This window comes from Neolamprologus multifasciatus, chromosome 13 (genome assembly GCF_963576455.1).
Source record: "Neolamprologus multifasciatus chromosome 13, fNeoMul1.2, whole genome shotgun sequence".
NCBI classification, from domain to species: Eukaryota; Metazoa; Chordata; class Actinopteri; order Cichliformes; family Cichlidae; genus Neolamprologus; species Neolamprologus multifasciatus.
This window is the reverse complement of record NC_140451.1, coordinates 3,671,309-3,698,149: the sequence shown is the minus strand read 5'-3', so window position 1 is coordinate 3,698,149 and position 26,841 is coordinate 3,671,309. Positions and strand designations below refer to the sequence as shown.

Sequence of the window (26,841 nt, the reverse complement as noted above, 5' to 3'; positions counted from 1 at the left end):
TAGGCATACATGTGTGACCTCTGTGTAGTTTCTTCTCTGGTCTGCATTCACAACAAAAAGGCAATGGTTAGAATGCTCTCTTTTTAATGTCGTGGACAATCAGCACAAAATCTCGCAGGAATCCTCCATTATTCTGAGGATTACATTGCCACTTGCATTGTGATCGTATAGTGGTAAATTTATACAACCAAAATAGAAAAACTTCAACACCATTAACATTGCATGTTAAATTTCGCAAATGAAAGGAATATAGAAATATATTTTAAAGCTGTACATGAAACAATGTGAATTCGCTAAACAGTGTGGCACAGTCACATACCTGCATTCACAACAAAAAGGCAATGGTTAGAATGCTCTCTTTTTAATGTCGTGGGCAATCAGCACAAAATCTAAACGGGAAAGCAACAACAGAGTTAGCTAACTATGCTCCCATTTTGTTTCCTGTCTTCCCAATAAAGAAATCTCACATAAACGTGCACTCAGTTCAACATAAAGACTGGAGAAATGACCCGCAACAAATGATGTATAAACAACAAAAATAATCGGGTCAGACTGTATTACTTTAACAGCCTGCGATATGATTTTTCCTCCCCACGACATTTGCGCATTCCTTACCTCGCAGGAATCCTCCATTATTCTGAGGATTACCCAGAATCCCTTGCCCTTTGTGAATATTGCAGGGTGACTTTTTCAACAGTAGGTGGCGCCAATGTCCCATTTAACGGGATTTAACTTCAACTCTATTTAACTATGTTACACACACCCCCCTTAAATCCTGCTAAATTGGGGCGTGACAGCAGAAAAACAGAAACTTCCAATGCATAAAACATAACAGTGTGACCGTGGGAGCACAATATAGTTCAAGTCAGTTAAAAAAACTTTCCATATGGAATAAGGCGAGCAAGAGAGTGGCCAATTCCCCTGCCAACCCAGATATGAAAGATGCCGTATACACCTCCCATGATGTGAACATTGCTCCAAGCAGGTAGTACCCAAAACGTTCTGAGTAACAGCACATTTGCAAAACGGCTAGTAATCTATCCTGAAAACATATTTCGCACAAATGAAAACAAGGAGTCAACTGTCGACACTGAATCATCAACCTGTTGTTCATTGATCTCACAAATGAGACGTGTTGGAGGTTTCACAGGTCTTCCCGATCTAGTACAAAGAGGTGGCGGCTGTGTACGCACTACATGGGCCTCTGTACTCAGGTGTGTGTCAGTCACAAGATCAGGGGAAATGACATGTTGAGCATCTCCCGCCAGAAGCTGAGAGGAGGCACTCCGGGACACAACAGATTCAATAGAGGGGGCAGGGGAGGGCAACCGGGAAACCAACGGGTCACACACAGCAGGCGGAGCCACAGTCGATTCTGCCTCAGAGGTTGGGACGCTCAAATCCGCACCAAGAGAACAACCAGGTTGACCAACCGCAGAGTCCCTGTCACTTGCTTGGTCCATCTGCATGAGCCAGCGAACCGTCTTCATCTCACCATCTCACCATCCTGCACATCACCTGGAAGTTCTGGTTCACCTTGTCCACTATCTGCAACCGAGGGGCAGGTTGACACTGGTATGCACTCGTTTCTTGCAGGAATGAAACTCACAGGAAGTAGTAGGTTTCGGTGAACAACTTTTTCCCTGAGTGTCACAGGGTCTCTGATGTGGTACACATTGATGTCAGGTTTCACAGATGCCACCTCAAAAACTGTGGATTCCCATTTGTCAGCGATCTTTCTCTTTCCTCTCTCACCACGATTAGCGAGCAAGACTCTGTCGCTGACTGAGAGGGGCGCACCTTTAGCCTTGCGGTCATAATTCTTCGCCTGGCGAGCCTGGGCAATACGGCTGTTCTGCCTGGCAATGCGGGCAGCCTCAGAAAGGTCACGCTTCAAATGGGCGACAAATTCACCGTGGTCAACAACAGCACCATCAGGGAGAACATGCTGGAAAACAACATCAAAAGGCAAACGAGGAATTCTCCCAAATATGAGAAAAAAACGTGCGAAACCTGTTGTTTCATGTTCAGTGCAATTGTAGCAGAACGTCAACATCTGAAGCATTTGCGGCCACCTGGCTTTGGATTGAGGGGGCAAAGCCCGTATCATGTTCCCCAAGGTCCTGTTGTATCGCTCGACAATACCATTCCCCATTGGGTGGTAAGGAGTGGTGTGTGATTTCTGGATGCCAGCCATGTCCAGGAGCTCCTTAATGAGTTGACTCTCAAAGTTGGCTCCTTGATCAGAGTGTATACGTCTGGGAAAGCCGTACACACAGAAAAAGTCATTCCACAAGCGGCGAGCATCCTGCTTGGCAGACTGATTCTTACAAGGGAATGCATGCGCTAATTTGGAAAAATGGTCTGTGACAACCAAAACATCAACGCACTTCCTGTCAGTCTGTTCAGCAGTCCAGAAGTCAATGCAAACTAACTCCATTGGTTCAGTGGTACAAATGCTCTCCAGTGTGGCACGGTCATTCGGCTCCTGGGTTTTCCCAACCACACAACGAAAACAGCTTTTCACATGATTGATGATGTCACCCTCCATCCCTCCATTCTGCCTTGCAAGAGACAGGGTGCGGACTTGGCCCTGATGACCCGCCGTATCATGGATGCCTCGGAGAACTTCAGTGTCTGGGACAACAAACTGGTAAATCGTCACGTTCATGTTCCTGTCTTTCTTCACCTTATACAACATACCATCTTTAATCAAGAGTCTGGACCAATGTCTGAGTAATTTCATTACACCACGGGACTAGCCAGCACGTTCATGCCTGGTGGGCCTCTTGTGACGCCGGACATAAAAGGAAACTCTGCCCAAAACCTCATCTTGTTCCTGCAGGTTAGCGAGTTCACTTCTCGGTGTACAGGCAGGACGGGCAATAGTTGGGACCTGAGGGATATCAGATCCCACACCTCTCACATGGCTGATACCACCAGTGTCATGTGCAGCCAACACAGCAGAAACATCCTGTGATGAGAGACAACCCTGAGAGTTAGCTAGGATAGTGGTAGCTTCCTCCTCAGACTGATCCACGACCAACTGGCAGTTTGCAGCACACCGAAACATATCTTGCACAGTCCCATCCACCAGACCGTGCATTTGGTTCAATAGGGCAGCATAAGGTTCAGTGACTAGCCTGTGGCCTATGCACGACTGGACAAATGGCTCTCTACTCAATGCATCCGCGAAAACATTTTTGGTGCCAGGGACATACTTCAGTTCAAAACTGTATGCTGCAAGCTTTGAAACCCATCGTTGCTCACATGCATCTAACCTAGGCTTGGTTAAGATGTATGTCAGCGGGTTATTGTCCGTCCACACTGTGAAGTGGCTCCCTTTCAGCCAATGGCTAAACTTGTCACAGACTGCCCACTTCAGAGCAAGAAACTCCAAACGATGTGCTGGATAGTTTAGCTGAGAGTGTGACAGGGTCTTACTGGTGAATGCCACTGGTCTGGTGATCCTACCATCAGGGGGCAACTGTGAGAGGATGGCTCCAAGGCCGTCAAAGGAAGCATCAACTGCAAGGAGAAAGGGCACAGTAAAATCTGGATGGGCTAATGTGACACTATGCACATGATCATGTTTTAGGGCTTTGAATGCTTCCCTGCACTCATCAGTCCAGTCAACTGGAGACAGCTTCACGTGGCCCCTTTTAAATTTAGGCTTATGGCCTCTACCTCTCTTGCGTAGCGCAGCTGGTTCAGCCACAAGATCAAACAGTGGTTTAGCTTTTGCAGAGCACCGCTCGATAAAATGGTGGTAGTAGAGAACCATCCCCAGGAAGGATCTGATTTTCCTTGCACATGGTGTCACCCCGTCAGACTCCCATCAGGTCTGCTTCCTGCACATTGTCTATAGCCTGCACTTTACTTGGGTCTGTTTTCACACCCTCACCACATATGATGTGTCCCAGGAACTTCACAGAACGCTGAAGAAAGTGGCATTTCTTAGGTGAGAGCTTCAGATTGTTGGCAGAAAGTCGTGAGAAAACCATCTGCAGACGTTCAAGAGCCACCTGTTCGGATGGGGCATAGACCATAAGGTCATCCAGATAACACAACAAACTGGAAAAACAAAACAAAAATGGACATCATCATTCGCATAAAAGTAGCAGGACTATTTGTCAGGCCTTGAGGCATCCTGTTATATTCATGAAGGCCAAATGGGGAGGAGAATGCCGTGTATTTTTTGTTGTCCTCGTGGAATCTGACATTGTAAAACCCCGATGTGAGATCCATTGTAGAAAAAAAAAAACATTCCCCCCAAGTGCTGCGAGGGTGTCTGACTGATGAGGCAATGGGTGTGCATCTTTAACTGTTCTTGCATTTAACCATCTAAAGTCATTGCATATGCGCAGGTCACCATTTGGCTTAACAACTAAGACAAGGGGGGATGAGAATTCACTCTGGGACTTACGGATTATCCCTGACTCCTCCATCTCATCTAGGGCAGTGCGAAGCTTCTTGTAATGGCATGGTGGGACCCGTCTGTATGGCCGTCTGAAGGGCTTGTCATCCACCAGGCGGATTCTGTGGACAAAGTCAGCAGCCTCACCACAGTCCATTTTGTGCCTTGAAAAGATGGACTCATACTGCTCAATGAGTCGCAGCAGCTTATCTCTCCATTCTGGGGAAACTTCACAGGACGAGAGGTCCAGGTCCTGCAGGCCCAAATCACACAAGCGCTGTGACATCTCCGCTTCTGATCTCGGTGCGGGCGACGAGTTCTGTGTGTATTGTGCACTGGATTGAATTTGAACAGGTTCAGGTAAGTCCTGCACAGAAAGACAGGGGGACACATCAGCAACCTTAGCATTTCTCCTGAGAGTGAGGGGCTTGTCGGAGGGATTCACCAATTTAACAGGGACCCAGCCATCCCCAAACAAGGAAGTGACAACTCGCCCCACTAGGATCTGTGCAGATCTGGATCGAGATTGAGTGGGTTCAATAATGACAGCACTTCCCACCACCGAGGCATCAGGAGCAGGCAGCTTAGCCCACACTAAATGTTCAGACAAGGGCTGCAATGTGATGCGTCTCTTAAGTTTTGCAGTGCCAAAACTTGGAGGCATTGCTCTGCCACCACAACATTTACCTCGTGCCGCTGGGCCGTGACAGATGTCATATAGGCATACAGTATGATGTCATATAGGAATACAGTATGATGTCATATAGGCATACAGTATGATGTCATATAAGCCTTACAGTATGATGTCATATAAGCCTTACAGTATGATGTCATATAAGCCTTACAGCATGATGTCATATAGGCATACAGTAGTGTTTGAGGGACACTTGGGCATTTATCGCAGCATATAATAATGTGTTTTCTGGACACACTGCTGCTTTTTCAGCACCCAGAGATTGATGGCTGCGTGTCAGAGCTGGCTATGAATTTCAGAAGGATCAGGCCTTAACTTAACAAAAAGGTTATCAGTAGTTCTTTCCACCTTTTTACCCACAGCTACATCCACTTCTGTCGGGCCGAGGCTGCTCACTACAGCTGGTATCATCACTGATTTCTGTAATCCATTCGATTCACGAGGTCCTGATTCCATTCAATTTGATTTTGCCTCAGACAGTCAGAAATATTATAATTCTGATGATTTATCAGCACTGACACATGTGAGACTTCATCAGAGGTGTGAGCATCACAGCAGAGGCCTTTGTGTCAAAGTAACTGAGGATAAAACAGAAAAACATGAAGGAGATTTTCCTGCTCTGTTTTCTGTAGCAGATACACTTTATTGCATCGTTTTAAAAAGTTTACATTTCTTCAGTATTGAACAGCAGAAATTAGGCTTTCTTGTCCGAGCGGCCGACAGCGCTGTAAACAACGGTAGACTGGTGGGTGATAAGTGAATGAATGATGCAGGAAACAGAGATTTGAGATGGGAAACTGTTCTTGAAGTACAGAGAGAGAGAGAGCTGTGCAGGAAGTGTGATTTTATCTGCCGGTAGCAAAACAGCAAAAGTCAGAGGGGATTAATGACGACATTGATCAAATGTGGAGCGTAGTTTGGATCTTCTGCTGCTGCTTCAGTGAATTTTGGTTAGAAATAAAACCTGCAGCTCAGAATCGAGCGCAAAAAAGACGGAAACACAAAGCGCCGACGCGCCGACGCATCAGAGTCAGCGAGCTGTCGGCTTTCAGCCCCGACGGCGTGTCCGTGTGAGAAAGCTGATTGTGATGCGTCGGGTCTGTGTTTACGTTTTTGAACAGCTGGTCACACCGGTGCGACCAAAGATCTTTTTTAGTCGCATCATTGAAAAATATGGTCGCACTCTAGAGCCCTGAATACCATTATATTACAACGTTGTGACTCATTGGGATTTGGCTTTTACACTGATGTTATTTTGACAAACAACACCTAAACATGAGCCAAAGAAAGTAAAGGCAGTCGTACCTCTCTCAGAGCTTCAGCGTAGGAACTCATGTCAGTGAGGATGACCAGCACATGTTTCTCACACTGGTAGGCCAGGTACTCTGCTGTAGTCAGCGCCAGGCGGGGAGTGATGATACGGGAGTGATACGGAGACTTTCAGATCGCAGAGACTTTGTTTTAATGTACTGAACGGCTGGTCGCTGGTGCGATCTAGGATTTTATTAGTCGCACCAGTGAGAAATTTGGCCGCAAATGTGACCAAATTGGTCAGACTCTAGAGCCCAGAGATCAGCTGCTGTCTGAACTGCACACTTACACTTGGGTTTTGTATTTTTTGACTTTTTCTCTGCTCTTTTGTGAATTATAAATTCAAGAGGATTTGGATTTCTGTCGATTTCCTGCAGGATTGCAACTTCCGAGATTTTCCATTTTATTTTATTTTGTTTTATTTTGAATTATAACTTTGAGAGGATTTGGATTTCAACTGAATCCCTGGAGTGTTGAAGTTGCAGGGATGCAAAACAGAGATAAGGGCCTCTTCAGGCATGGATGTGCCCGTTCTCTCCTCAATCTCTCTCCTCAAAAGATCAACATTAGCTAAGAGTGGGTTAATTAGATGAGTATTAAGTGATTTCATTATGTGATCATAGTATGTGAGCTGGCTTTTCCCCCCTCCTGCTAAATTGCTTTAATAAAATATCCTGCATTCAAAAGGTTTAAATAGTGGACATTCATTTTTTAACTCTTTCTAAAACAGCAACAAGGCATAAAGCTGTGGATAAGTTTACACCTATATAAATATCACTTACACATTTAATTTACAGTTACAAGTTACAAAGTCACTTTCATCTACGCAGGACTGTAAGCTGTCGTCTGTGAGGCGTCAGCTGTGTTTGTTTGTAACACAGTTCATGGTGGAGAACAGCTGCTCACATACGTATGTGGATCTGAAGATCGTCAGGACTCCAAATGCATATTTCTTCATGTTTATGTGTCGGGATGGCATTCCATGTTTCAAACAAGGTTCTCAGTATCACCTGAAAATCCAGTCACATTTAACAGGGATGGATCGATGGTCAGGGCAGTGATGGGGAAGGATAATGTGGGTTTTTCCTCTCTGAACTCGTGGAATTATTTCCCAAATAACTGTGGTGATTGCAGACTGCAAATGCTCTGAATTTATTAACTGTCAGTTTGCACTCAAACGCTAACACCTCCTCCAGCATGTGTAACGCTGTGCCTCCTCTCCCCTGAAGACTTGTATTCAGCTTCTTCTGGTTCGCTGTAATGTCCACAAAGTGCAGCTTTTTCAGCCACTCTGGCTGTTCCAGCGCAGAAAAGGCGAGCCCTTTGCTGCTCATGAAAACTTTCACCTCTCCCAGACATTTTCCAATTTCATTGTACTACTGTACTATGTATGACTGTGCAATGACAATAAAGAGTTATCTTATCTTACATGCAGCAAAGCGTTTCAGCACCTCTCCTCTGGACAGCAGGACTCTGTCATACAGCAGGAGATCAGGGTAAATGCTCTCCACCTCATCCAGTAATGAGGTGGAGAGCATTTAAACCTTTTGCCATTATTTTATTGATGATCTGAATGACAACATTTATGACCTCTGTGCATTCTAGAGGAAAGGTTTGCGCACACAATGCCTCTTGGTGCAGGATGCAGTGAAACGTCAGCAGCTTTCTATCCAGTGACTTCTGCAGCCAGGCCACAAAGCCCCTGTGCAGTCATACTTACCATACTTTTATTTTTATATTTCAATATCACAATAATCTTCTAATTTAGAACTACAAGTTAAAAAAGAACTAATTAAGTTGCTGATTTGGTCCCTAAAATCCAGAGAGTAATTATTCATGGTAAGGAATTCATGTGGACTCTAAGCCTGTGGGCAGGCAAGGACATTTAAACAGTGAGGCTGACGACCTACCATTTCTTCGTGTGACTGCTTCTGGTCTAAAAGGGACTCCAATACCAAAATCGATGAATTTAGGCTGTTTGAGGTACACGTTGGGGGAAAACAACAGAAAAAGACAAACATTTCTTACCACTGGTAGGTAGCTGACTAAAAACTGAGCAACATGCTTAATCACCACCTGCATTACAGAGAAAATGTGTTTTAGAAAAAGAGAACAGGAGGAACTAGAAGAATTGTAAAGTGCACACATAAGAAGCCATACTGGGAAATTGTCTTCTCTGCGTTTTCCAAAGAAGACAGTCCCAAAGCCTCCTTCACCCAGCTTATCCTGCTCTTCGAATTTTTCTTCAAAGTCCTCTACAGAGAGACAAAACAAATTGAATTTAACAGGTAAAGGAGACTTTACTCACCTAGATATTTACGCACAGCCACAGCACGTGGTGTGGTAAAGGTCGGCCAAGATTTTGACCACATGTCAGAAACTGGATCAAAATTGGACTAAACTCACTTGAACTCTGACTTTGTCTGCACTTAGAACTATCACAAGACATTAAAACAAAACATCGGGCATTGATGACATCACAGGAATCTAACATTCTAATCTATGCAAACTGTCTCCATGGCTACATAATATCAAATTAAATCATAGCAAAGGAGTAAAAAGCAGGATCAGTCTTAGGGTGTATGTTACATATTTGCCAGTTTGGATGAGTGAGTGCAATACTTCATCGGCCTGTGTTGTAGCAACCTGTTGAACCTGCTGAGAAACTTTTCTTTGTCCACTCTGCCCCAAACTTCACATGCTCCATAAAAGTCGAGGCCTAGAGACCTCTGCATAGTTATTAGCATTAGGTTATCAGTATCATCTGATATATATGACATTTACAGTACAGTACTCACACATGACATAGGAGGAATAAATATGAACTTTTTGACATAAATTTGATCATATGAAATTGGATATTTTTAAAAATATGAAACTTTTTCCTTCCGTCATACTTCAGAAATATAATATATTAAGTTTTGAACATTTTAAAACATTTAAGTTTGCTCGTTGTATTTATAAGATCCTACATGGACGTGCTCCACAATCATTGGTCAGTCATGTTAAAATCCATTATCAGTGGAAAACAAACCTGATCCTCTACTAGAGGCGATTGTGCAATACCTTTTAGACATAACACTCAGCAAACAGTTATTATTAGTTAAAGTCAGTGAGATTTGGAGTGATACATGACACATGACGGAATAAGACACGCAGACTTAGCATGACGAACCGACGAGGAACACGTACACTGTAAATACATACAGAGGGAAAAGAGGACTAGAGATGAGACATGGACATAACCAAGCGTTCAGTTTGGGGTATCAAACTCAGGACCCTAACCCCATCAGGCCGGGGTCTTTTTGTGGAGTCTGCATGTTCTCTCCAGCTTCCTCCCACAGTCTAAAGACATGCAGTCAGTGGGGGTCTTCTCGCCCCGTTCACATTCACACAGAGATGCATTGAAGATCACCTTGTGGTTAGTGCCTTCAATTGACCCTGTGCACGAGAAAATGCTAACTTCCTGGTTTGAGACCGGATGTGGGATTGTGCATTTCCGGTAGCTTTACTTTGTGGTCAATCGCTACTGCTAAGATATACTCCAAAATCATGTCCAAAACTCGAAAACGGAAAGATCACGTTAAGTTACAAAGAGGAGAAGGTGGGAACACTCACCACTGTTGTGTTATAAAAAATCTAATGATCAACTTTGACGTTTAAAGAGTTTAGATCGATCAGTTGTTTACATCACTCAACACAAGCAGAACTGCATCACTGCATGCAGAAGACACATCGTCCACATTCTGAAGCACATCTCTGTATAGTGACTGGTCTTATGATTTAAACAGGTAAATGTTCAGCATTCAAACTACAGGTGAACAATAGTCAAACCAGATGTTTCCCGTTATGTCGATATCAGCTAGTCAAGTACACACCTACACAGCATGTTAACAAACCGTGAAAAAGAGCCACACAAAAAATGAATGATTGCTGGTAAGGGTTTCTATACATTAGTATTTACAAGGGTATGTTGTGACTTACCTTCAAAATTACAGCGGTCCCTCACTATAACGCGGTTCACCTTTCACCTGGCTGTTTCGCAGCTTTTTTAGTGCAAGTTTGCATGCTTATTTTTTTATATCACATTGTGTCCTGCGTCCTGATCGCTGCAGACGATCTCCTCCGTGACGTCTCTCCTGTACAGTACAGAATCGCTGCATCGATGGCTAGCAGTGTAACTCTGAAGTGCAGTACTGTATGTCCACGATGTCAACGAAACGTTTTGCACCGTCAAAAAATAAAATTGGCTACTTGATTTCACATATCGCTGGTTATTTTTAGAACATAACACCCGCGATAAATGAAGGACAGCTGAGAAATATAACATTTGAATCACTTTTCTCTTTTGCCCTGAGGCGCGGGTAAAAATATTGACAAGTCGATGAACATCATTTACAGATATATTGGGTAAATGCCCGAGACATGTATAGAAATGTAAATCGCCGCTTGATTCATTCATTTGCTTAACTTGTTTTGGACCGTAAACAGGGCGTGAATAGGACACCGGAAACAAAGCTCCCCACAGGAGTTTCCGCACTGGAAGTAGCATATGCTAACGTGCACATAGTCAATTCGATGTACAGACTGAATAATAACACCTTCTAATTAGTTCTGTCTCCTATTGGTGCTCTTCTACGAGTAATCAGTGCTTGATGGCTTACTAAGCTTAACGTTTTTCACAACATTGATAACAAACACACACAAAAAAACAACAACATATATTATCTAAAAAAAACTTGATTGGACCACATTTTGATGTTCATCCTACATGTTTATTGAGATTGTCTAATGTCTGCGACGGTATCTTCTCCCACGTCTGCGGACACCCGAGGCCTTGTGGGCTCTCCTGCGTCTGCGAACGGGGCGAGAGGCACGTTTGCGTCTATACCTGCGTTGTGGCATCGTCCAAAACGGCGGTACCTGCTCCACGTCACGGGTTCTATTTATGGACTCACCTGGCAACTTTAGTGAGGTCACTGCTGATGTTGTCACTGTTGGTGTGACCTCATGACTCATTCATGCCATCTGAACTGTGGTGTAATTATGAGGTCACAGGGGGACGTGAATTTATTCACAAAGTTGAAAGAGAGTTTGGGTCATAACTCAAAGACACAATGATGCAGTCAAATCATTGGAATTAAATATCTGTAAATTAAACGATTTAGAGGGTTCTGACATCACATCCAGTCAATCTGTTGTGATGTAAAATATCAATGCCAGACTCGCTTCTCTGTTGTGATGTCAAATATCAATGCCAAACTCGCTTCTCTGTTGTGATGTCAAAAATCAATGCCAGACTCGCTTCTCTGTTGTGATGTCAAAAATCAATGCCAAACTCGCTTCTCTGTTGTGATGTCAAATATCAATGCCAGACTCGCTTCTCTGTTGTGATGTCAAAAATCAATACCAAACTCGCTTCTCTGTTGTGATGTCAAATATTAATGCCAACCTCGCTTCTCTGTTGTGATGTCAAATGTCAATGCCAGACTCGCTTCTCTGTTGTGATGTCAAAAATCAATGCCAAACTCGCTTCTCTGTTGTGATGTAAAATATCAATGCCAAACTCGCTTCTCTGTTGTGATGTCAAATATCAATGCCAGACTCGCTTCTCTGTTGTGATGTCAAAAATCAATGCCAAACTCGCTTCTCTGTTGTGATGTCAAAAATCAATGCCAAACTCGCTTCTCTGTTGTGATGTCAAATATCAATGCCAAACTCGCTTCTCTGTTGTGATGTCAAATATCAATGCCAAACTCGCTTCTCTGTTGTGATGTCAAATATCAATAACAGACTCGCTTCTCTGTTGTGATGTCAAATATCAATGCCAGATTCGCCTCTCTGTTGTGATGTCAAATATCAATGACAGACTCGCTTCTCTGTTGTGATGTCAAATATCAATGCGAAACTCGCTTCTCTGTTGTGATGCCAAATATCAATGCCAAACTCGCTTCTCTGTTGTGATGTCAAATATCAATGCCAGATTCGTCTCTCTGTTGTGAGGTCAAATATCAATGACAGACTCGCTTCTCTGTTGTGATGTCAAATATCAATGCGAAACTCGCTTCTCTGTTGTGATGTCAAATATCAATCCCAAATTCGCTTCTCTGTTGTGATGTCAAATATCAATGCGAAACTCGCTTCTCTGTTGTGATGTCAAATATCAATGACAGCCTCGCTTCTCTGTTGTGATGTCAAATATCAATGCGAAACTCGCTTCTCTGTTGTGATGTCAAATATCAATGCGAAACTCGCTTCTCTGTTGTGATGTCAAATATCAATGCCAAACTCGCTTCTCTGTTGTGATGTCAAATATCAATAACAGACTCGCTTCTCTGTTGTGATGTCAAATATCAATCCCAAATTCGCTTCTCTGTTGTGATGTCAAATATCAATGCCAAACTCGCTTCTCTGTTGTGATGTCAAATATCAATCCCAGATTCGCTTCTCTGTTGTGATGTCAAATATCAATGCGAAACTCGCTTCTCTGCTGTGATGTCAAATATCAATGCCAGATTTATCTCTTTTGGGATGTCAAATATCTGTAACGTGAGGGTTCACTAGATGGTCTGGAATCTCTCTGAATAATTAGAAACAGCAAGATGGAGACGGATAACTTTTTAGCAGCCTCTTTACTCTCAGCACACGGCAACAACAACCCACCCTTCCTGTGTGCCGCCCTCATGAATACTTCACTGGCCTCTCAGAAACCAGGAAATCTTATACTCAGATCTAAACAGGAAAACAACCAGGTAGATATAACACATACTTATTACTGGTTTGAACATGCATGTCTAAACATTCAAACGTGTAAACATGTAAATATCAAAACTTAAAACGGATTTAAATTTACTTCTACACTTTACATTTTCCTCCCCCCCTCACATAAGAAACGTCCCCGTTTCCCTACAGAAAAGGAAAAAAAACGAAACAACATACTGCGAGCAACGGGGACAACGATAAAACAACAGCAAAACCAAAAACAAGTTCAGTTCAAAACATAGTCCTTGAGGTATCTGGGAGGCACAACTTGACGTCTCCCACATCGCCGTGAAACACCAGATACTCGATGAGGAGTTGAAGGGACAATGTCTGATTGGTGTATCACCACATGGCCAGAGGGGGGAGTTGTTACAGTCTCAGACCGAGGAGGAGGGGACAAAGGAGAGTGGGAATGGGGTCGTGACTGTTTTAGAAGTGGTGGCTGACAAACCTGAGGGTCTGATGAGGTTGCAGGTCTGCGGCCCTGAACATTCCAGCTCCCTTTAGCTGCAGATTTTGAAGCTGTGAAGGGCAAAGCACCTGATAATGCAGTCAATTGTGGAATCTGGGGCTGTGCAGGTATGTCACCAGCAGGCGAGTTGGTTCCACCTTTAGGGACAGGTGCTTTGTAAGGCCTGAGACGATTGTAGTGAACAATTTGAGTCTTATCTGATTGGTCCAGGAGGTAGCGAATCCTGTACGTGACACCAGGGTTTTCTCCATCTGTTCCAAGGCACTCCAATATCTCAAAGGGGCCCTTCCAATGTGGAGCAAGTTTCTGCTTTGCTGTAGTGGGGTCATTTAACCACACCAAGTCACCCGGACCATAAGGAGTGTGTTTGATGCCCCTATCATACAGTTGTTTCTGCTGGGTGTGGGCACAATCTCTGTTCCATGCAGCAGTGCTGAAGGCAGACTGAAGTCTCTGAGTCAACTGGGTGACGTAGTCAGCAGGAGAAGCAGAGGTAGATGATGCTGGCATGTTGGTAGGCAACAGCATATTAGCAGGCATCCATGCCTCATGTCCATGTGTGAGAAAAAATGGCGTAAACCCCGTGGTAGAGTGAGGACTGGTGTTGTAAGCCAAAGCAACTTGATTGAGGCAGTCATCCCATTCGCCAGGCTGCTGAAGGAGTAACTTAGCTAACTGGTCAATAAGTGTTCGGTTGAACCTCTCAACCATACCGTCGCATTGAGGGTGATATGGGCTGGTCCGTGTCTTCTGGATGCCTAGCAGCTGACACAGATGTTTCACCAGGTCAGATTCAAATTGACGTCCTTGGTCTGTGTGTAGCATTTCAGGGACGCCGTGCTGACAGATGAAGTTGTCAAACAGGCATTTTGCAACTGTTGTGGCACGTTGGTCTGGGATAGCATAGAGATTGACATATTTCGAGAAATAGTCTTGAACAACGAGCACATATCTGTTGCCACGACTCGTAATGGGGAGTTCAAGTATGTCAGCTGCCACCTTTTGAAATGGCTCCGTAGCAACAATTGTTTTCATTGGAGCTCTGTGATGAGGTGTGGGATTCCGTCTGGCATCACATGGAGTGCATTGTGTGCACCATATTCTGATGTCACGTGACATGAATGGCCAGTAATATAGCTGCTGAGCACGTTTCAGGACCTTATCTGCTGATAGATGACCGGACACTGGGTTGCCATGCAGCAGCTGTAGAAGAGTGTCTTTTAAAGATTCAGGAACAACCAACTGATGCAACACTGACTTTTGGGACGGGTTGAAAGCTTTACGACAGAGTAAGCCATTGTGGAAGGTAAGTCTAGAGTACTCATGCCATAGCACTTTTTCCTGAGGTGGGCATTTTTTCATACGCCAGTAGGGTGGTTTCCGACCCTTAGCTTTCCAGCCAATGACTTCTGACAGTACAGGATCTTTTTGTTGTTCGCTTTTGAGATCATCTTCAGGCAGCTCAAGCACAAATGTGGATGAAACAGATAGCGCTGCACACTGCAGTCGTGGATCAGAAAAGTCATTGCATGGAATGTGTTTTTGGTCAGTACTGCAGGGACTATGGTTGGGCGGGCCTGCAGGACCTACGCACCTCTCTTCAGGTCTCAAGGTAGCAGAAGCAGTGCAGACTGTGTCCTGCTCTACGGTGTCACCAGTGACAGGGCGACGTGAGAGTGCGTCCGCATTGAGGTGGCGGTGGCCATCTTTATGAATCACAGTCCATTCAAAAGGATCGAGTTCAAGAGCCCAGCGAGCACGGCGACCAGTTCTATCACTGTCAATGGGTATTTTCCGAAGACCCAGGAGGGGCTTGTGATCCGTGACAATAACAAATGGCTGCTTGTAGAGATAGTGACGAAAATGTCTAACTGCCCAAACAATGGCCCAGAGTTCTCGATCATAAGTCGACCACTTTCTTTCTGCCTTTGTAAGCGCATGGCTAGCATAGGCAATGACTTTCTCTTGCTGTCCCTGTTTTTGAGCTAGTACACTGCCAATCGCTGTGCTTGAAGCATCAGTATACAGAGAAAATGGCAATGTGAAGTCAGGGAATGAAACCACTGGAGGGTTTGAGAGGGCATGTTTCAGATACATGAATGCATCCTGGCACTGAGAAGTCCATTGAAAAGTTGCATGCTTTTCAGTGAGAGCATGTAGGGGGACACTCTGGTGCGCAAAGTTTTGAATGAACTTGCGATAATATGAACAAAGTCCAAGGAATGACCTCACTTCTGTCGCTGTTCGTGGAATAGGCCAGGCTTGCACGCTGTTCACATTTCTGGGGTCAGGCTGAATGCCATTTTTTGATACAATGTGGCCCAGAAATTGTACCTGATCTTTGGCAAAACAGCATTTTGAGGGGTTTAGCTTCAAACCACTTGCCTGGAATCTGCCGAAGATTTCTTCCAGGTGCTGGAGATGTTCTGCGAAAGAGCGGCTGTAAATGAGGACATCATCCAAATACACTAAGCAGGTTTTCCAGGGAAGGCCACGAAGTACCATCTCCATTAACCGCTGACATGTGGCTGGAGCGTTTGTGAGTCCCATGGGCATAACAGTGAAGTGGTAAAGTCCACTGCCATTTGTGAAAGCAGTTTTCTCACGATCCTTCTCTTCCAGTTCAACCTGCCAATAGCCATGTTGAAGGTCCATTGTGGAGAACCAGGCAGAACCTGACAGAGCATCCAGTGCATCATCAACCCTTGGAAGAGGATAAGAGTCTTTGATTGTCACTGCATTGAGTTTCCTATAGTCGAGACAGAAACGCCACGTACCATTTTTCTTTCGCACCAAAACAACTGGGGCGGCCCATGGGCTGTAGCTTTCTTCGATGACACCTGCCTTTAAAAGGTTGTCAACTTGAGTCTGTATTTCAGCTCTCTGTTCGGGTGTCACTCTATAGGCTCTTTGTTTAATCGGTGTTGCATCACCTGTGTGAATATGATGCTTAATTATGCCTGTGTGACCTCTGTCCTCTGAGTGCTTACTGAAGATTCCTGAATACTTCTGGAGAAGTGATTTCAGGGACTGAACCTGGGAGTGTGACAAGTTTGTTTCATCAATTTCTACCTGCAGAGTCGAATCATACACAGGTGAAGTAGCACAACATGTCTGCTCCAGAGGGATGATATCAACAGATGAGCCTGAATGAAACTCACCAAGATGCTGTCCAGGGTACAGTTCGATTTCATCGCTGGAGGGATTAAGCATTCGAACCACTGTAGTACCATTCTGAACTTCACTGAGAGTGTGAGCCACATCGATGTCACATGTTGGATTAGGGATCAAGACACCATAGTAGTCTGTTGGAACAGGAGAAGCCGGTGTGGCTGCTGACACACAGGCTGTGATCAGAGTTTCGCTCATAGCTGGGATTTTGGTTGGCGCTAACACAGAAACATTACAGCAGGCAGCCACCTCATGTCCTTTGGGCAACAGGGGAATTTTCATGTCCCACAGTTGCAGTACTTTGTTTTTGAGGTCGAGAAGAGCATGGTGCCTCTGCAGAAAATCCCAACCTAGAATGACTGGCTGGTAAGCACCCCTGAGGACTTCAAATTCCTGCTGCCATACCTGAGTCCCAAGCCTAATACCAACAGTTAACTTGCCTAAGATTTCCAGACGTTCTCCATTGACCGAACGAGCTGGCACAGAGGATGCTACCATAGGCCGTTTTTTTAAAGCTGGATGAGAGTTTCGAAAATCTTCACTCACAAGGGAGACAAAGGAACCAGAGTCAATTAGAGCACACACTTCAATGCCCTCGACAATAGCCAAAACGTTAGAGGAGACTGATCCATCAGATTCTGAGGGGAACTGGGGGATGTGGTTTTGGGGCTCTGATACTGTAGCTGATGTTTGCCCCTCAACAGCAGCTAATGAAAGTTTCCCTGTGGGCCGGAGGTTAAATGTGCAGGCCTTTCCGGGGACTGGAAACGAACACTGGTCCTACTGTAGGACCCGGCATCTCTAACTCTACGTGGAGCAGGACTGGGACTGCGTCGGTATCTGTTATTGTCAGGGTAATTGTACCTGGAATACTGGGAGGGCTGTTGGGAATGGTATGTGCGTTGATCATGTTTCTCACATTTGTCCCACTCATTGAACCTCTGGGGAACAGGGGAAGAAGGACGTTCACAGTGAGACTCTGGATCACGATGATAACGCCTCTCAGGTGAGCAATAGTCTCTGGGATGTTGTCTGGCATGATAAGGCGACGGGGATGCACTGCGGGTGCTGTACTGAACATTGGAAGAGGAGGATCTATCACGACTGGAGTCCAAACGCTGGGCAAGGTAACTCTGTTTCTCCCGTAACTGCTGTACTTCATGTTTCAGGCTGGTTACAGTAAGCGTGAGCTCCTCAACTGCTTGAAGAAGTTTAGCATCAGTAGGCTGAGGACGTATCATAGCAACCTGTTCCGAAGACGGAATATGAGAGGATCCTGCAGCTGTAAGTTGCAATGCTGCCCGTGCTCTCTCACAACGGCTGGCAATGCGCAGGGCTCCGTTGAGATCCTCTGCACCCATCTCATGAATCTTAGATTGCAAGGTGGGGTCTAACCCAGCAACAAAACGGCGAAATTTTTCACCTTCCAAGGCATTGTAGTCATAGTTAGGGAAAGCTTCAAGCACAAGACGGGTAATATCTGCGCTGTATACATCTAAACTTTCACCTGGTTTCCGGGGGCGAGCGTTCACATGTGTCTGGAAGAATGGCAGAGAATATTTTGGACCGAAAACCTCTTTCAGCTTATCCTTCACTAGATCATAGTCTTTCTGGGTTGATGAAGGCAAACTGTCCCAGTACAAAAATGCAGCATCTGCTAGACGAGTAGGCAGAACAGAGGACATCACAGTTGCCAAATCTACCTCAGGTGGAGTCATAGCTTGCACTGCCACTTCAAAGCGACGAGACCAACTAGTAAAAGATTCAGTCCCATCTCCTTTAAAAACAGGTGGAAGATCTATTGTCAGGGCACTGGAGACGGTATGGTGGGCGGGAGCAGCAACAGTCCGTATTGCATCCACTGACCTCGAATGTGGCACAGGAGAAGAGCGCAGCTCGTGCACAGATTCACTCTCGTCAGCTGACATGTTCCCAACAAATATCCAGCTCAAAAAAATCACAAAAATCACAAAAACAGAGAAAAGCTGCAACAATCCTTACTATCTCCAAAAACTATTACTGTTATTATTTTCAGTTCATCAGCTGTTCACAGAGAGGGATAAATCCGAGCGGGAAAAAAAAATGATCCTATCCGCAGCTTGGGAGTAGAACTCACCAAATACACAGAGCCATCAAGAAAATAAATCCCACCGCTGCCACCAGATGTAACGTGAGGGTTCACTAGATGGTCTGGAATCTCTCTGAATAATTAGAAACAGCAAGATGGAGATGGATAACTTTTTAGCAGCCTCTTTACTTGTGCCGCCCTCATGAATACTTCACTGGCCTCTCAGAAACCAGGAAATCTTATACTCAGATCTAAACAGGAAAACAACCAGGTAGATATAACACATACTTATTACTGGTTTGAACATGCATGTCTAAACATTCAAACGTGTAAACATGTAAATATCAAAACTTAAAATGTATTTAAATTTACTTCTACACTTTACATATCAATGCCAGACTCGCTTATCTGCTGTGATTCAAACTTTTTCAGAAACTTTTCTTTGTCCTGCTCTGCCACCTGACCTACAGCCACCCACTGTAGTGGGTTAGAAGATTTGTAAAATGCACACATAAGAAGCCATACTGGGAAATTGTCTTCTCTGCGTTTTCCAAAGAAGACAGTCCCAAAGCCTCCTTCACCCAGCTTATCCTGCTCCTCGAATTTTTCTTCAAAGTCCTCTACAGAGAGACAAAACAAATTGAATTTAACAGGTAAAGGAGACTTTACTCACCTAGATATTTACGCACACCCACAGCACGTGGTGTGGTAAAGGTCGGCCAAGATTTTGACCACATGTCAGAAACTGGATCAAAATTGGACTAAACTCACTTGAACTCTGACTTTGTCTGCACTTAGAACTATCACAAGACATTAAAACAAAACATCGGGCATTGATGACATCACAGGAATCTAACATTCTAATCTATGCAAACTGTCTCCATGGCTACATAATATCAAATTAAATCATAGCAAAGGAGTAAAAAGCAGGATCAGTCTTAGGGTGTATGTTACATGTTTGCCAGTTTGGATGAGTGAGTGCAATACTTCATCGGCCTGTGTTGTAGCAACCTGTTGAACCTGCTGAGAAACTTTTCTTTGTCCACTCTGCCCCAAACTTCACATGCTCCATAAAAGTCGAGGCCTAGAGACCTCTGCATAGTTATTAGCATTAGGTTATCAGTATCATCTGATATATATGACATTTACAGTACAGTACTCACACATGACATAGGAGGAATAAATATGAACTTTTTGACATAAATTTGATCATATGAAATTGGATTTTTTTTAAATATGAAACTTTTTCCTTCCGTCATACTTCAGAAATATAATATATTAAGTTTTGAACATTTTAAAACATTTAAGTTTGCTCGTTGTATTTACAAGATCCTACATGGACGTGCTCCACAATCATTGGTCAGTCATGTTAAAATCCATTATCAGTGGAAAACAAACCTGATCCTCTACTAGAGGCGATTGTGCAATACCTTTTAGACATAACACTCAGCAAACAGTTATTATTAGTTAAAGTCAGTGAGATTTGGAGTGATACATGACACATGACGGAATAAGACACGCAGACTTAGCATGACGAACCGACGAGGAACACGTACACTGTGAATACATACAGAGGGAAAAGAGGACTAGAGATGAGACATGGACATAACTAAGCACAAACAGAACATGATGGCTGGGGGGAAAACACACGTGACAGAAGGAATGGGTCACAAGGGCAAAACATGTAAACGAGAGGAGGAGACGGGAGAAAAAGACATTACTGAAATACATGAAGGGCCAGGGCTGGGGCAGCCAACCAGTCACAGACAAACAGCCACATTTTTTACTGTGTCACCGCAAAGAGCCACATCATACACCTGGGCACACATGAACATCACCCATCCCTTCCTCTGTCCTGCGTTCAGTTTGGGGTATCAAACTCAGGACCCTAACCCCATCAGGCCGGGGTCTTTGTGTGGAGTCTGCATGTTCTCTCCAGCTTCCTCCCACAGTCTAAAGACATGCAGTCAGTGGGGGTCTTCTCGCCCCGTTCACATTCACACAGAGATGCATTGAAGATCACCTTGTGGTTAGTGCCTTCTATTCGATGTACAGACTGAATAATAACACCTTCTAATTAGTTCTGTCTCCTATTGGTGCTCTTCTACGAGTAATCAGTGCTTGATGGCTTACTAAGCTTAACTTTTTTCACAACATTGATAACAAACACACACAAAACAACAACAACATATATTATCTAAAAAAAACTTGATTGGACCACATTTTGATGTTCATCCTACATGTTTATTGAGTTTGTCTAATGTCTGCGACGGTATCTTCTCCCACGTCTGCGGACACCCGAGGCCTTGTGGGCTCTCCTGCGTCTGCGAACGGGGCGAGAAGCACGTTTGCGTCTATACCTGCGTTGTGGCATCGTCCAAAACGGCGGTACCTGCTCCACGTCACGGGTTCTATTTATGGACTCACCTGGCAACTTTAGTGAGGTCACTGCTGATGTTGTCACTGTTGGTGTGACGTCATGACTCATTCATGCCATCTGAACTGTGGTGTAATTATGAGGTCACAGGGGGACGTGAATTTATTCACAAAGTTGAAAGAGAGTTTGGGTCATAACTCAAAGACACAATGATGCAGTCAAATCATTGGAATTAAATATCTGTAAATTAAACGATTTAGAGGGGTCTGACATCACATCCAGTCTCTCTGTTGTGATGTAAAATATCAATGCCAGACTCGCTTCTCTGTTGTGATGTAAAATATCAATGCCAGACTCGCTTCTCTGTTGTGATGTCAAATATCAATGCCAGACTCGCTTCTCTGTTGTGATGTCAAATATCAATGCGAAACTCGCTTCTCTGTTGTGATGTCAGATGTCAATGCCAGACTCGCTTCTCTGTTGTGATGTCAAATATCAATGACAGACTCGCTTCTCTGTTGTGATGTCAAATATCAATGCGAAACTCGCTTCTCTGTTGTGATGTCAGATGTCAATGCCAAACTCGCTTCTCTATTGTGATGTCAAATATCAATGCCAGACTCGCTTCTCTGTTGTGATGTCAAATATCAATGCGAAACTCGCTTCTCTGTTGTGATGTCAGATGTCAATGCCAAACTCGCTTCTCTATTGTGATGTCAAATATCAATGCCAGACTCGCTTCTCTGTTGTGATGTCAAATATCAATGCCAGACTCGCTTCTCTGCTGTGATGTCAAATATCAATGCCAGACTCGCTTCTCTGCTGTGATGTCAAATATCAATGCCAGACTCGCTTCTCTGCTGTGATGTCAAATATCAATGCCAGACTCGCTTCTCTGCTGTGATGTCAAATATCAATGCCCAAACCCCACGACCGATAAATAACACAGAACACGCAGCCAGTGACGCACCAAACACACACCACGTTTAGTGACCAATAAATCAAGCGCCACAGGTGGTGTAAATGACAGCTCAGGGATGTGTAATGATGTTGATTTTTTCTGTTCTTGTTCCTTTTTACCAAGCCGGGTTTGTTGGTCCTTGTTTCCCTCTCCTGCTGAGTTCCTCCTGACGGAGTTCATAAGCCAGTCAAAGATCTGCACGTCACAATGGACTGAGATGTCGACTTCCTCCCACCAAAAGAAAGAAAAAAGTAAAGTCGTCATGCAGCAGGAGAACAAAAAGTCATACTACAGCTACTGCACCCTCTAATTTATTAGATTCTTTCAATCATGTGTTTCATAGGGGCCTCGGAGCACTTCTGCACACTAAATGAGCTGTGCTGGAACTTACACCATCACGTAACCCATAAAGGAAATCTCTCATTCATAAAAAGAAACAAATGTTTGCTTTGATTCCTCCTTGAGAAACTGAATGTCACGGTCCTGGGTCGCTGGCTCAGTGTTTTCTGTTTTGTTTTATTAATCTTTGATTTCTTGATGTGTGATGTTAGTTCTTAGGTTTTGGTTCTGTGTCCCCGCTGTTCTGTGTTGGTACTGTGCCTCTACATAAACAGCATCATAATTTCATATTTTGTCAGCACTTCCTAGCAGTATGTAACTACACAATAAATGTCAGGGTTTGCGTGTTGAGATATGAATGGAGGACCCAAGATGCAGGCACTGCTGATGTGAGTGAGCTTTATTTATGGAGAGTGACATACAAACAAAGGCGAGGGAGGCGAGAAACAAAACTAGGAAAACCTAAACTGGGAAAGCTGAGAACCAGATAAGAAACCTGGACACGAGGGAATGGAGTTAAAACACGATGACAAGCAGGAAAAACAGCATGGAGGAACACAGACGGACCAGTAACGCACACAAGAGCACGAATGCTATAAATTAGTGATGGCCCGCTTGAAGCTGACGCTCCGGCGCGTGTGTCGAAAACACCAACACACCGCTTCAGAAGCACTCTGTCGATGCTCGATTCGTTTGGCCACAGTCACGTGATCAGTGACGTCCAATTGTGAATTCCACTCTGCAGAGTGGGCAATCATAATGAAGCAGTTCAGTTTTTCTGTAGATTCAAGCTGCTCTTCATATTTTTGACCAGCAGATGTCACCACAGAGGACTGTGTTAAAAAGCTTCCAGTAATGAATCGTTTTTTCAACACAAGCTTCAGAAAGCTTTGTTTGGCCATCACTACTATAAATACACACAGAGGGAAACGAGGAAACACAGGAGGGGGACACAGCTGAGCCTAATGAATCTGACGAGACGGGTCCTTCATGTACTGTACATGATGCGGGTAGATGCTGTACGTTTATGGGCTGCAGGAGAGACACAGATTTGTGCAGCTGAGGTTGTTTGGGGTGCCTGCGTGTTCGCCTGCTGGGCCTGAGCGAGCCTCTCCACATCTGTGGCCCGGCGGTCTCTTCTCTTGCTGAGGATCTTAACGTAGTTTGCTGGGACGAGCCGGTGGTCTCACCGTCCACGCTGGCCAGGAGCCAGCCACGCACACGGGGCTGTAGCTCTAAACACGAGGGAGATAGTTGTAAACATGGGGCACGCTCACACAAAAGAAGAGCCCTCATCTGTTATTTCTAAGATAAGGAAAACAAAAACAGAAGGTTTTGGGTCAAAGCACTCAGAATCAAATGTCCCGCAGCCAGTAAAAAGCTCATCACCTTTAGGAGCGAGGTTGAGCATCTCTCCAGCTTGCATAGAAAGCTCCTCCTGAGAAGCAGCTGTAAAGTCATATTCTCCTCTGGCCACCACGTGGTCGTCCTCCTCGCTCGCCCAGTTAGTGTCTAAACCAAGCAAGGAAACTGAATGAAAGACATTCATCATTTTAACTGGTCTTAACCAAAAACAAGTCCTTCTGCTTTTCCTTACACTTGTAAAGTAACTAATGGCATATGGAGCTATGGTACCCAATTTATTTGCCACTGAGTTACACAAAGGCACATATGATGTCATACAAGCAGACTCATCTTTACACGTGTACTGCAGCCCTGAACATTACCAGCTTCAGATTCTATTATCAAACTTTGCAACAGCAGCCTTAATTACTTTGAACTCAAAACAATTAGCACCTGCAGCCACTGTCCTGTGTTGAGTACACCTCTCAAAACAACTAAATGTACTCATATGAATATGTGAGTGCTTGCTGTTCCATCTCTTCAGCCTGCTGCACAAACCTGCTGGGGGGACGTCCTCAAGGTGAGGTGTGTGTCTGTATCCTCCCAGGCTGTAGCCGCCACCGTAGCTGTAGCTGTAAGGCCTGTAGCCACCACAGATGGAGCTCCCATAGGGGCTGTAAGAGGGGAGGAGGAGCTGTTGGATGGACAGTAGGACTGCTGGACCTTATGAGGGGGCACCAGGGGCGCCATCCTGGGCAGGACAGAAGGGCTAGCAGGGGTAGAGGAGCCTGTAGCTAATCCTAAATCTGTAGATCTGTTTGGTGACAACATAAAGATAGAATATCAGTAAAATCCACCCATAATTCATTGCAACATTAATTGAGCAAAGCATTAGTTCAGAAACGTCATGGAGTCGAGCTAAACCACAAACTGAATGAACAGCTCATAGAGTGGCTCTCTTCCACAGCGTGTCCTTTGTCCTTTCTCCCTCCCCTCAACCCCAACCAGTCCTCAGAGGCTGCCCCTCCCTATACCTGCTTCTACTGGAAGTTTCTTCCAGTTAAAATGGTGTTTTTCCTTCCCACAGTCACCAAGTGCTCGCTCAAAAGGGCTTGTTTTGATCATTTCGTTTCCTCTGTATTACAATAGGGCCTCCACCTTGCAGTATAAAGTGTCTTGAGGTGACTGTTGTTGTGATTAACGCTATATAAATAAAGTGAAATTGAATTGAGTCAACTCTTCCTCCTGCCTCATCTCCAGCTCTGCTACTCTTCATCTGTATAGACGGTGGAAACACACAATAAATTCACCATCAACCAGCAGCTAGCGGCAACTTTTAGCATGGGATGTTTTCTCACATGAGCTGACGTTATGAACCAGTCAACACACCTTAAATATCCTTAAATATCATTATCACAGCTCTGATTGTTCAGCTTCTCCAATCTGATGACCATATTCTCTTAACCTTAAAAAGATATGTTGATATGTCCAAAAAAGATAAAGATGTGTCAGATTTAATTCCATTTCCTCACTTAAAGTGGAAAAAAGTGTCAGGGTGGGGGGACTGATTGAACTGTGATTGTGGAATTTGCCTCACACAGGTGCGTTCACTGTTGCTTGTTTGAGAATACTGCTGTATATATACAAATGCTGACTGCATAAACAAACTGTTGTACAGATATTTTTAGAATGATCTGAATATATTAAGAAAAAGACAATAAAAAACAATGACTTGCAGCATCAAGCGGAGGACTTTAATCTTCTCTTGTTTACGAGTTTGGGGACAGGTGAGCAGAGGACTGACAGATGAAAAACACGAGCTTTCTCTAAGGGTGTTGCCTCTCCCTTAAAGACAGGCTGAGGAGTTCAGTTACTCAAAAGGGGCTCAGAGTAGAGCTGCTATTCCTACACGTTGAAGAGAGGCTGATGAGAAAAGGAGAAAGAGGCCCAGGGCAGACCTAGGACACTCTGGAGAGGCTATATCTCTCAGCTGGCCTGAGGATGTCTTGGTGTTATCCCAGAAGAAGTGGAGGAGGTGGCTGGGGAGAGGGAGATGTGGGCTTCTCTGCTTAGGCTGCTGCCCGGGTAAACCAGTCCTTGATAAGCAGAAGAAAATGGATGGATAACAATAATAAGCAGAAGAAGGGACAAATTTAAAATAAAACATTATTAGTTATGAATTGAAAGATATAATTATTCAGCTATATAATAACTCAGCTTATAAATATATATGTAGGCATTTTTTTGAAGGAAATTATCGGGCAAAGGAACTGAGTTTGTTGGCAAACAGCAGCTACATTTTCTTCTGAACTGACAGTTAGCAAGTACAGAACAAACAGAAATGCAATGAAAATATTTCTGCGGCTTTTATTAATTTCACTTATTAACCAGAACTGCACAAAACAAACAAAAAGGCTCAATTAACAGAAGAGAGAGAAATCTAGCGAGACACACTGACTAGGACACGGCCTCAGAGGAACAAACTAGCAGTCAGCCACTTGTACGGCTGTGCAGATAAATAATTAGTTGCTTTTTTATTCCTGGGACTTCTGATCCTCTCCAAATACACAGGGAAGTACCTGATGCAGCTAGTTTTGAGTACTACCATCACCAAGCATTTAAAAAATCTATTAGAGGATAATAAAGTGTTTTCACCAACCAGAAGAAAAACATATTTTAGCGTATAAAATAGCAGTCTCTTCCAAACAAGTCCTTTAGCATGCTGATGTTAAAAAAGATCATGTAGAGTAAGACAGGCATAGAGAACAGCACTGACTGGGAGAGGCTTTGAACAGATGACATACTCAGATCAATTCAACATATAAGACTTTAACAATGCACAAGCATCTATCAAAAACCTATTTAATCTATCATCTGTGATATTATTATATACAATTATAATGTATTGTTCATCTGCCTTAAATA

The 26,841-nt window shown here is 44.1% G+C and overlaps 1 protein-coding gene across 1 annotated transcript; it reads right to left on the bottom strand.

Moving 5' to 3' along the window:
- Window positions 1–21,959: 21,959 nt before the first annotated feature.
- LOC146504844 (uncharacterized) lies at window positions 21,960–26,083 on the bottom strand. Its single transcript, XM_085183605.1, has 4 exons — window positions 25,875–26,083; window positions 24,475–24,590; window positions 23,962–24,084; window positions 21,960–23,807 (listed from the first exon to the last, which is right to left on the bottom strand). The coding sequence occupies exons 1-4, from the start codon at window positions 26,081–26,083 to the stop codon at window positions 23,371–23,373; spliced, it is 885 nt and encodes a 294-aa protein (XP_085039731.1). The 3' UTR covers window positions 21,960–23,370.
- Between the last annotated feature and the right edge of the window lie 758 nt (window positions 26,084–26,841).

Coding starts and splice junctions, on each gene's coding strand:
- LOC146504844 (XM_085183605.1), bottom strand. CDS start 26,083: ATGTTTTATTTTAAATTTGTCCCTTCTTCTGCTTATTATTGTTATCCA. Junction 24,085..24,474: donor TGAGGACGTCCCCCCAGCAG/GTTTGTGCAGCA, acceptor TGCTTGGTTTAG/ACACTAACTGGGCGAGCGAG. Junction 23,808..23,961: donor GCTCAACCTCGCTCCTAAAG/GTGATGAGCTTT, acceptor CCTCGTGTTTAG/AGCTACAGCCCCGTGTGCGT.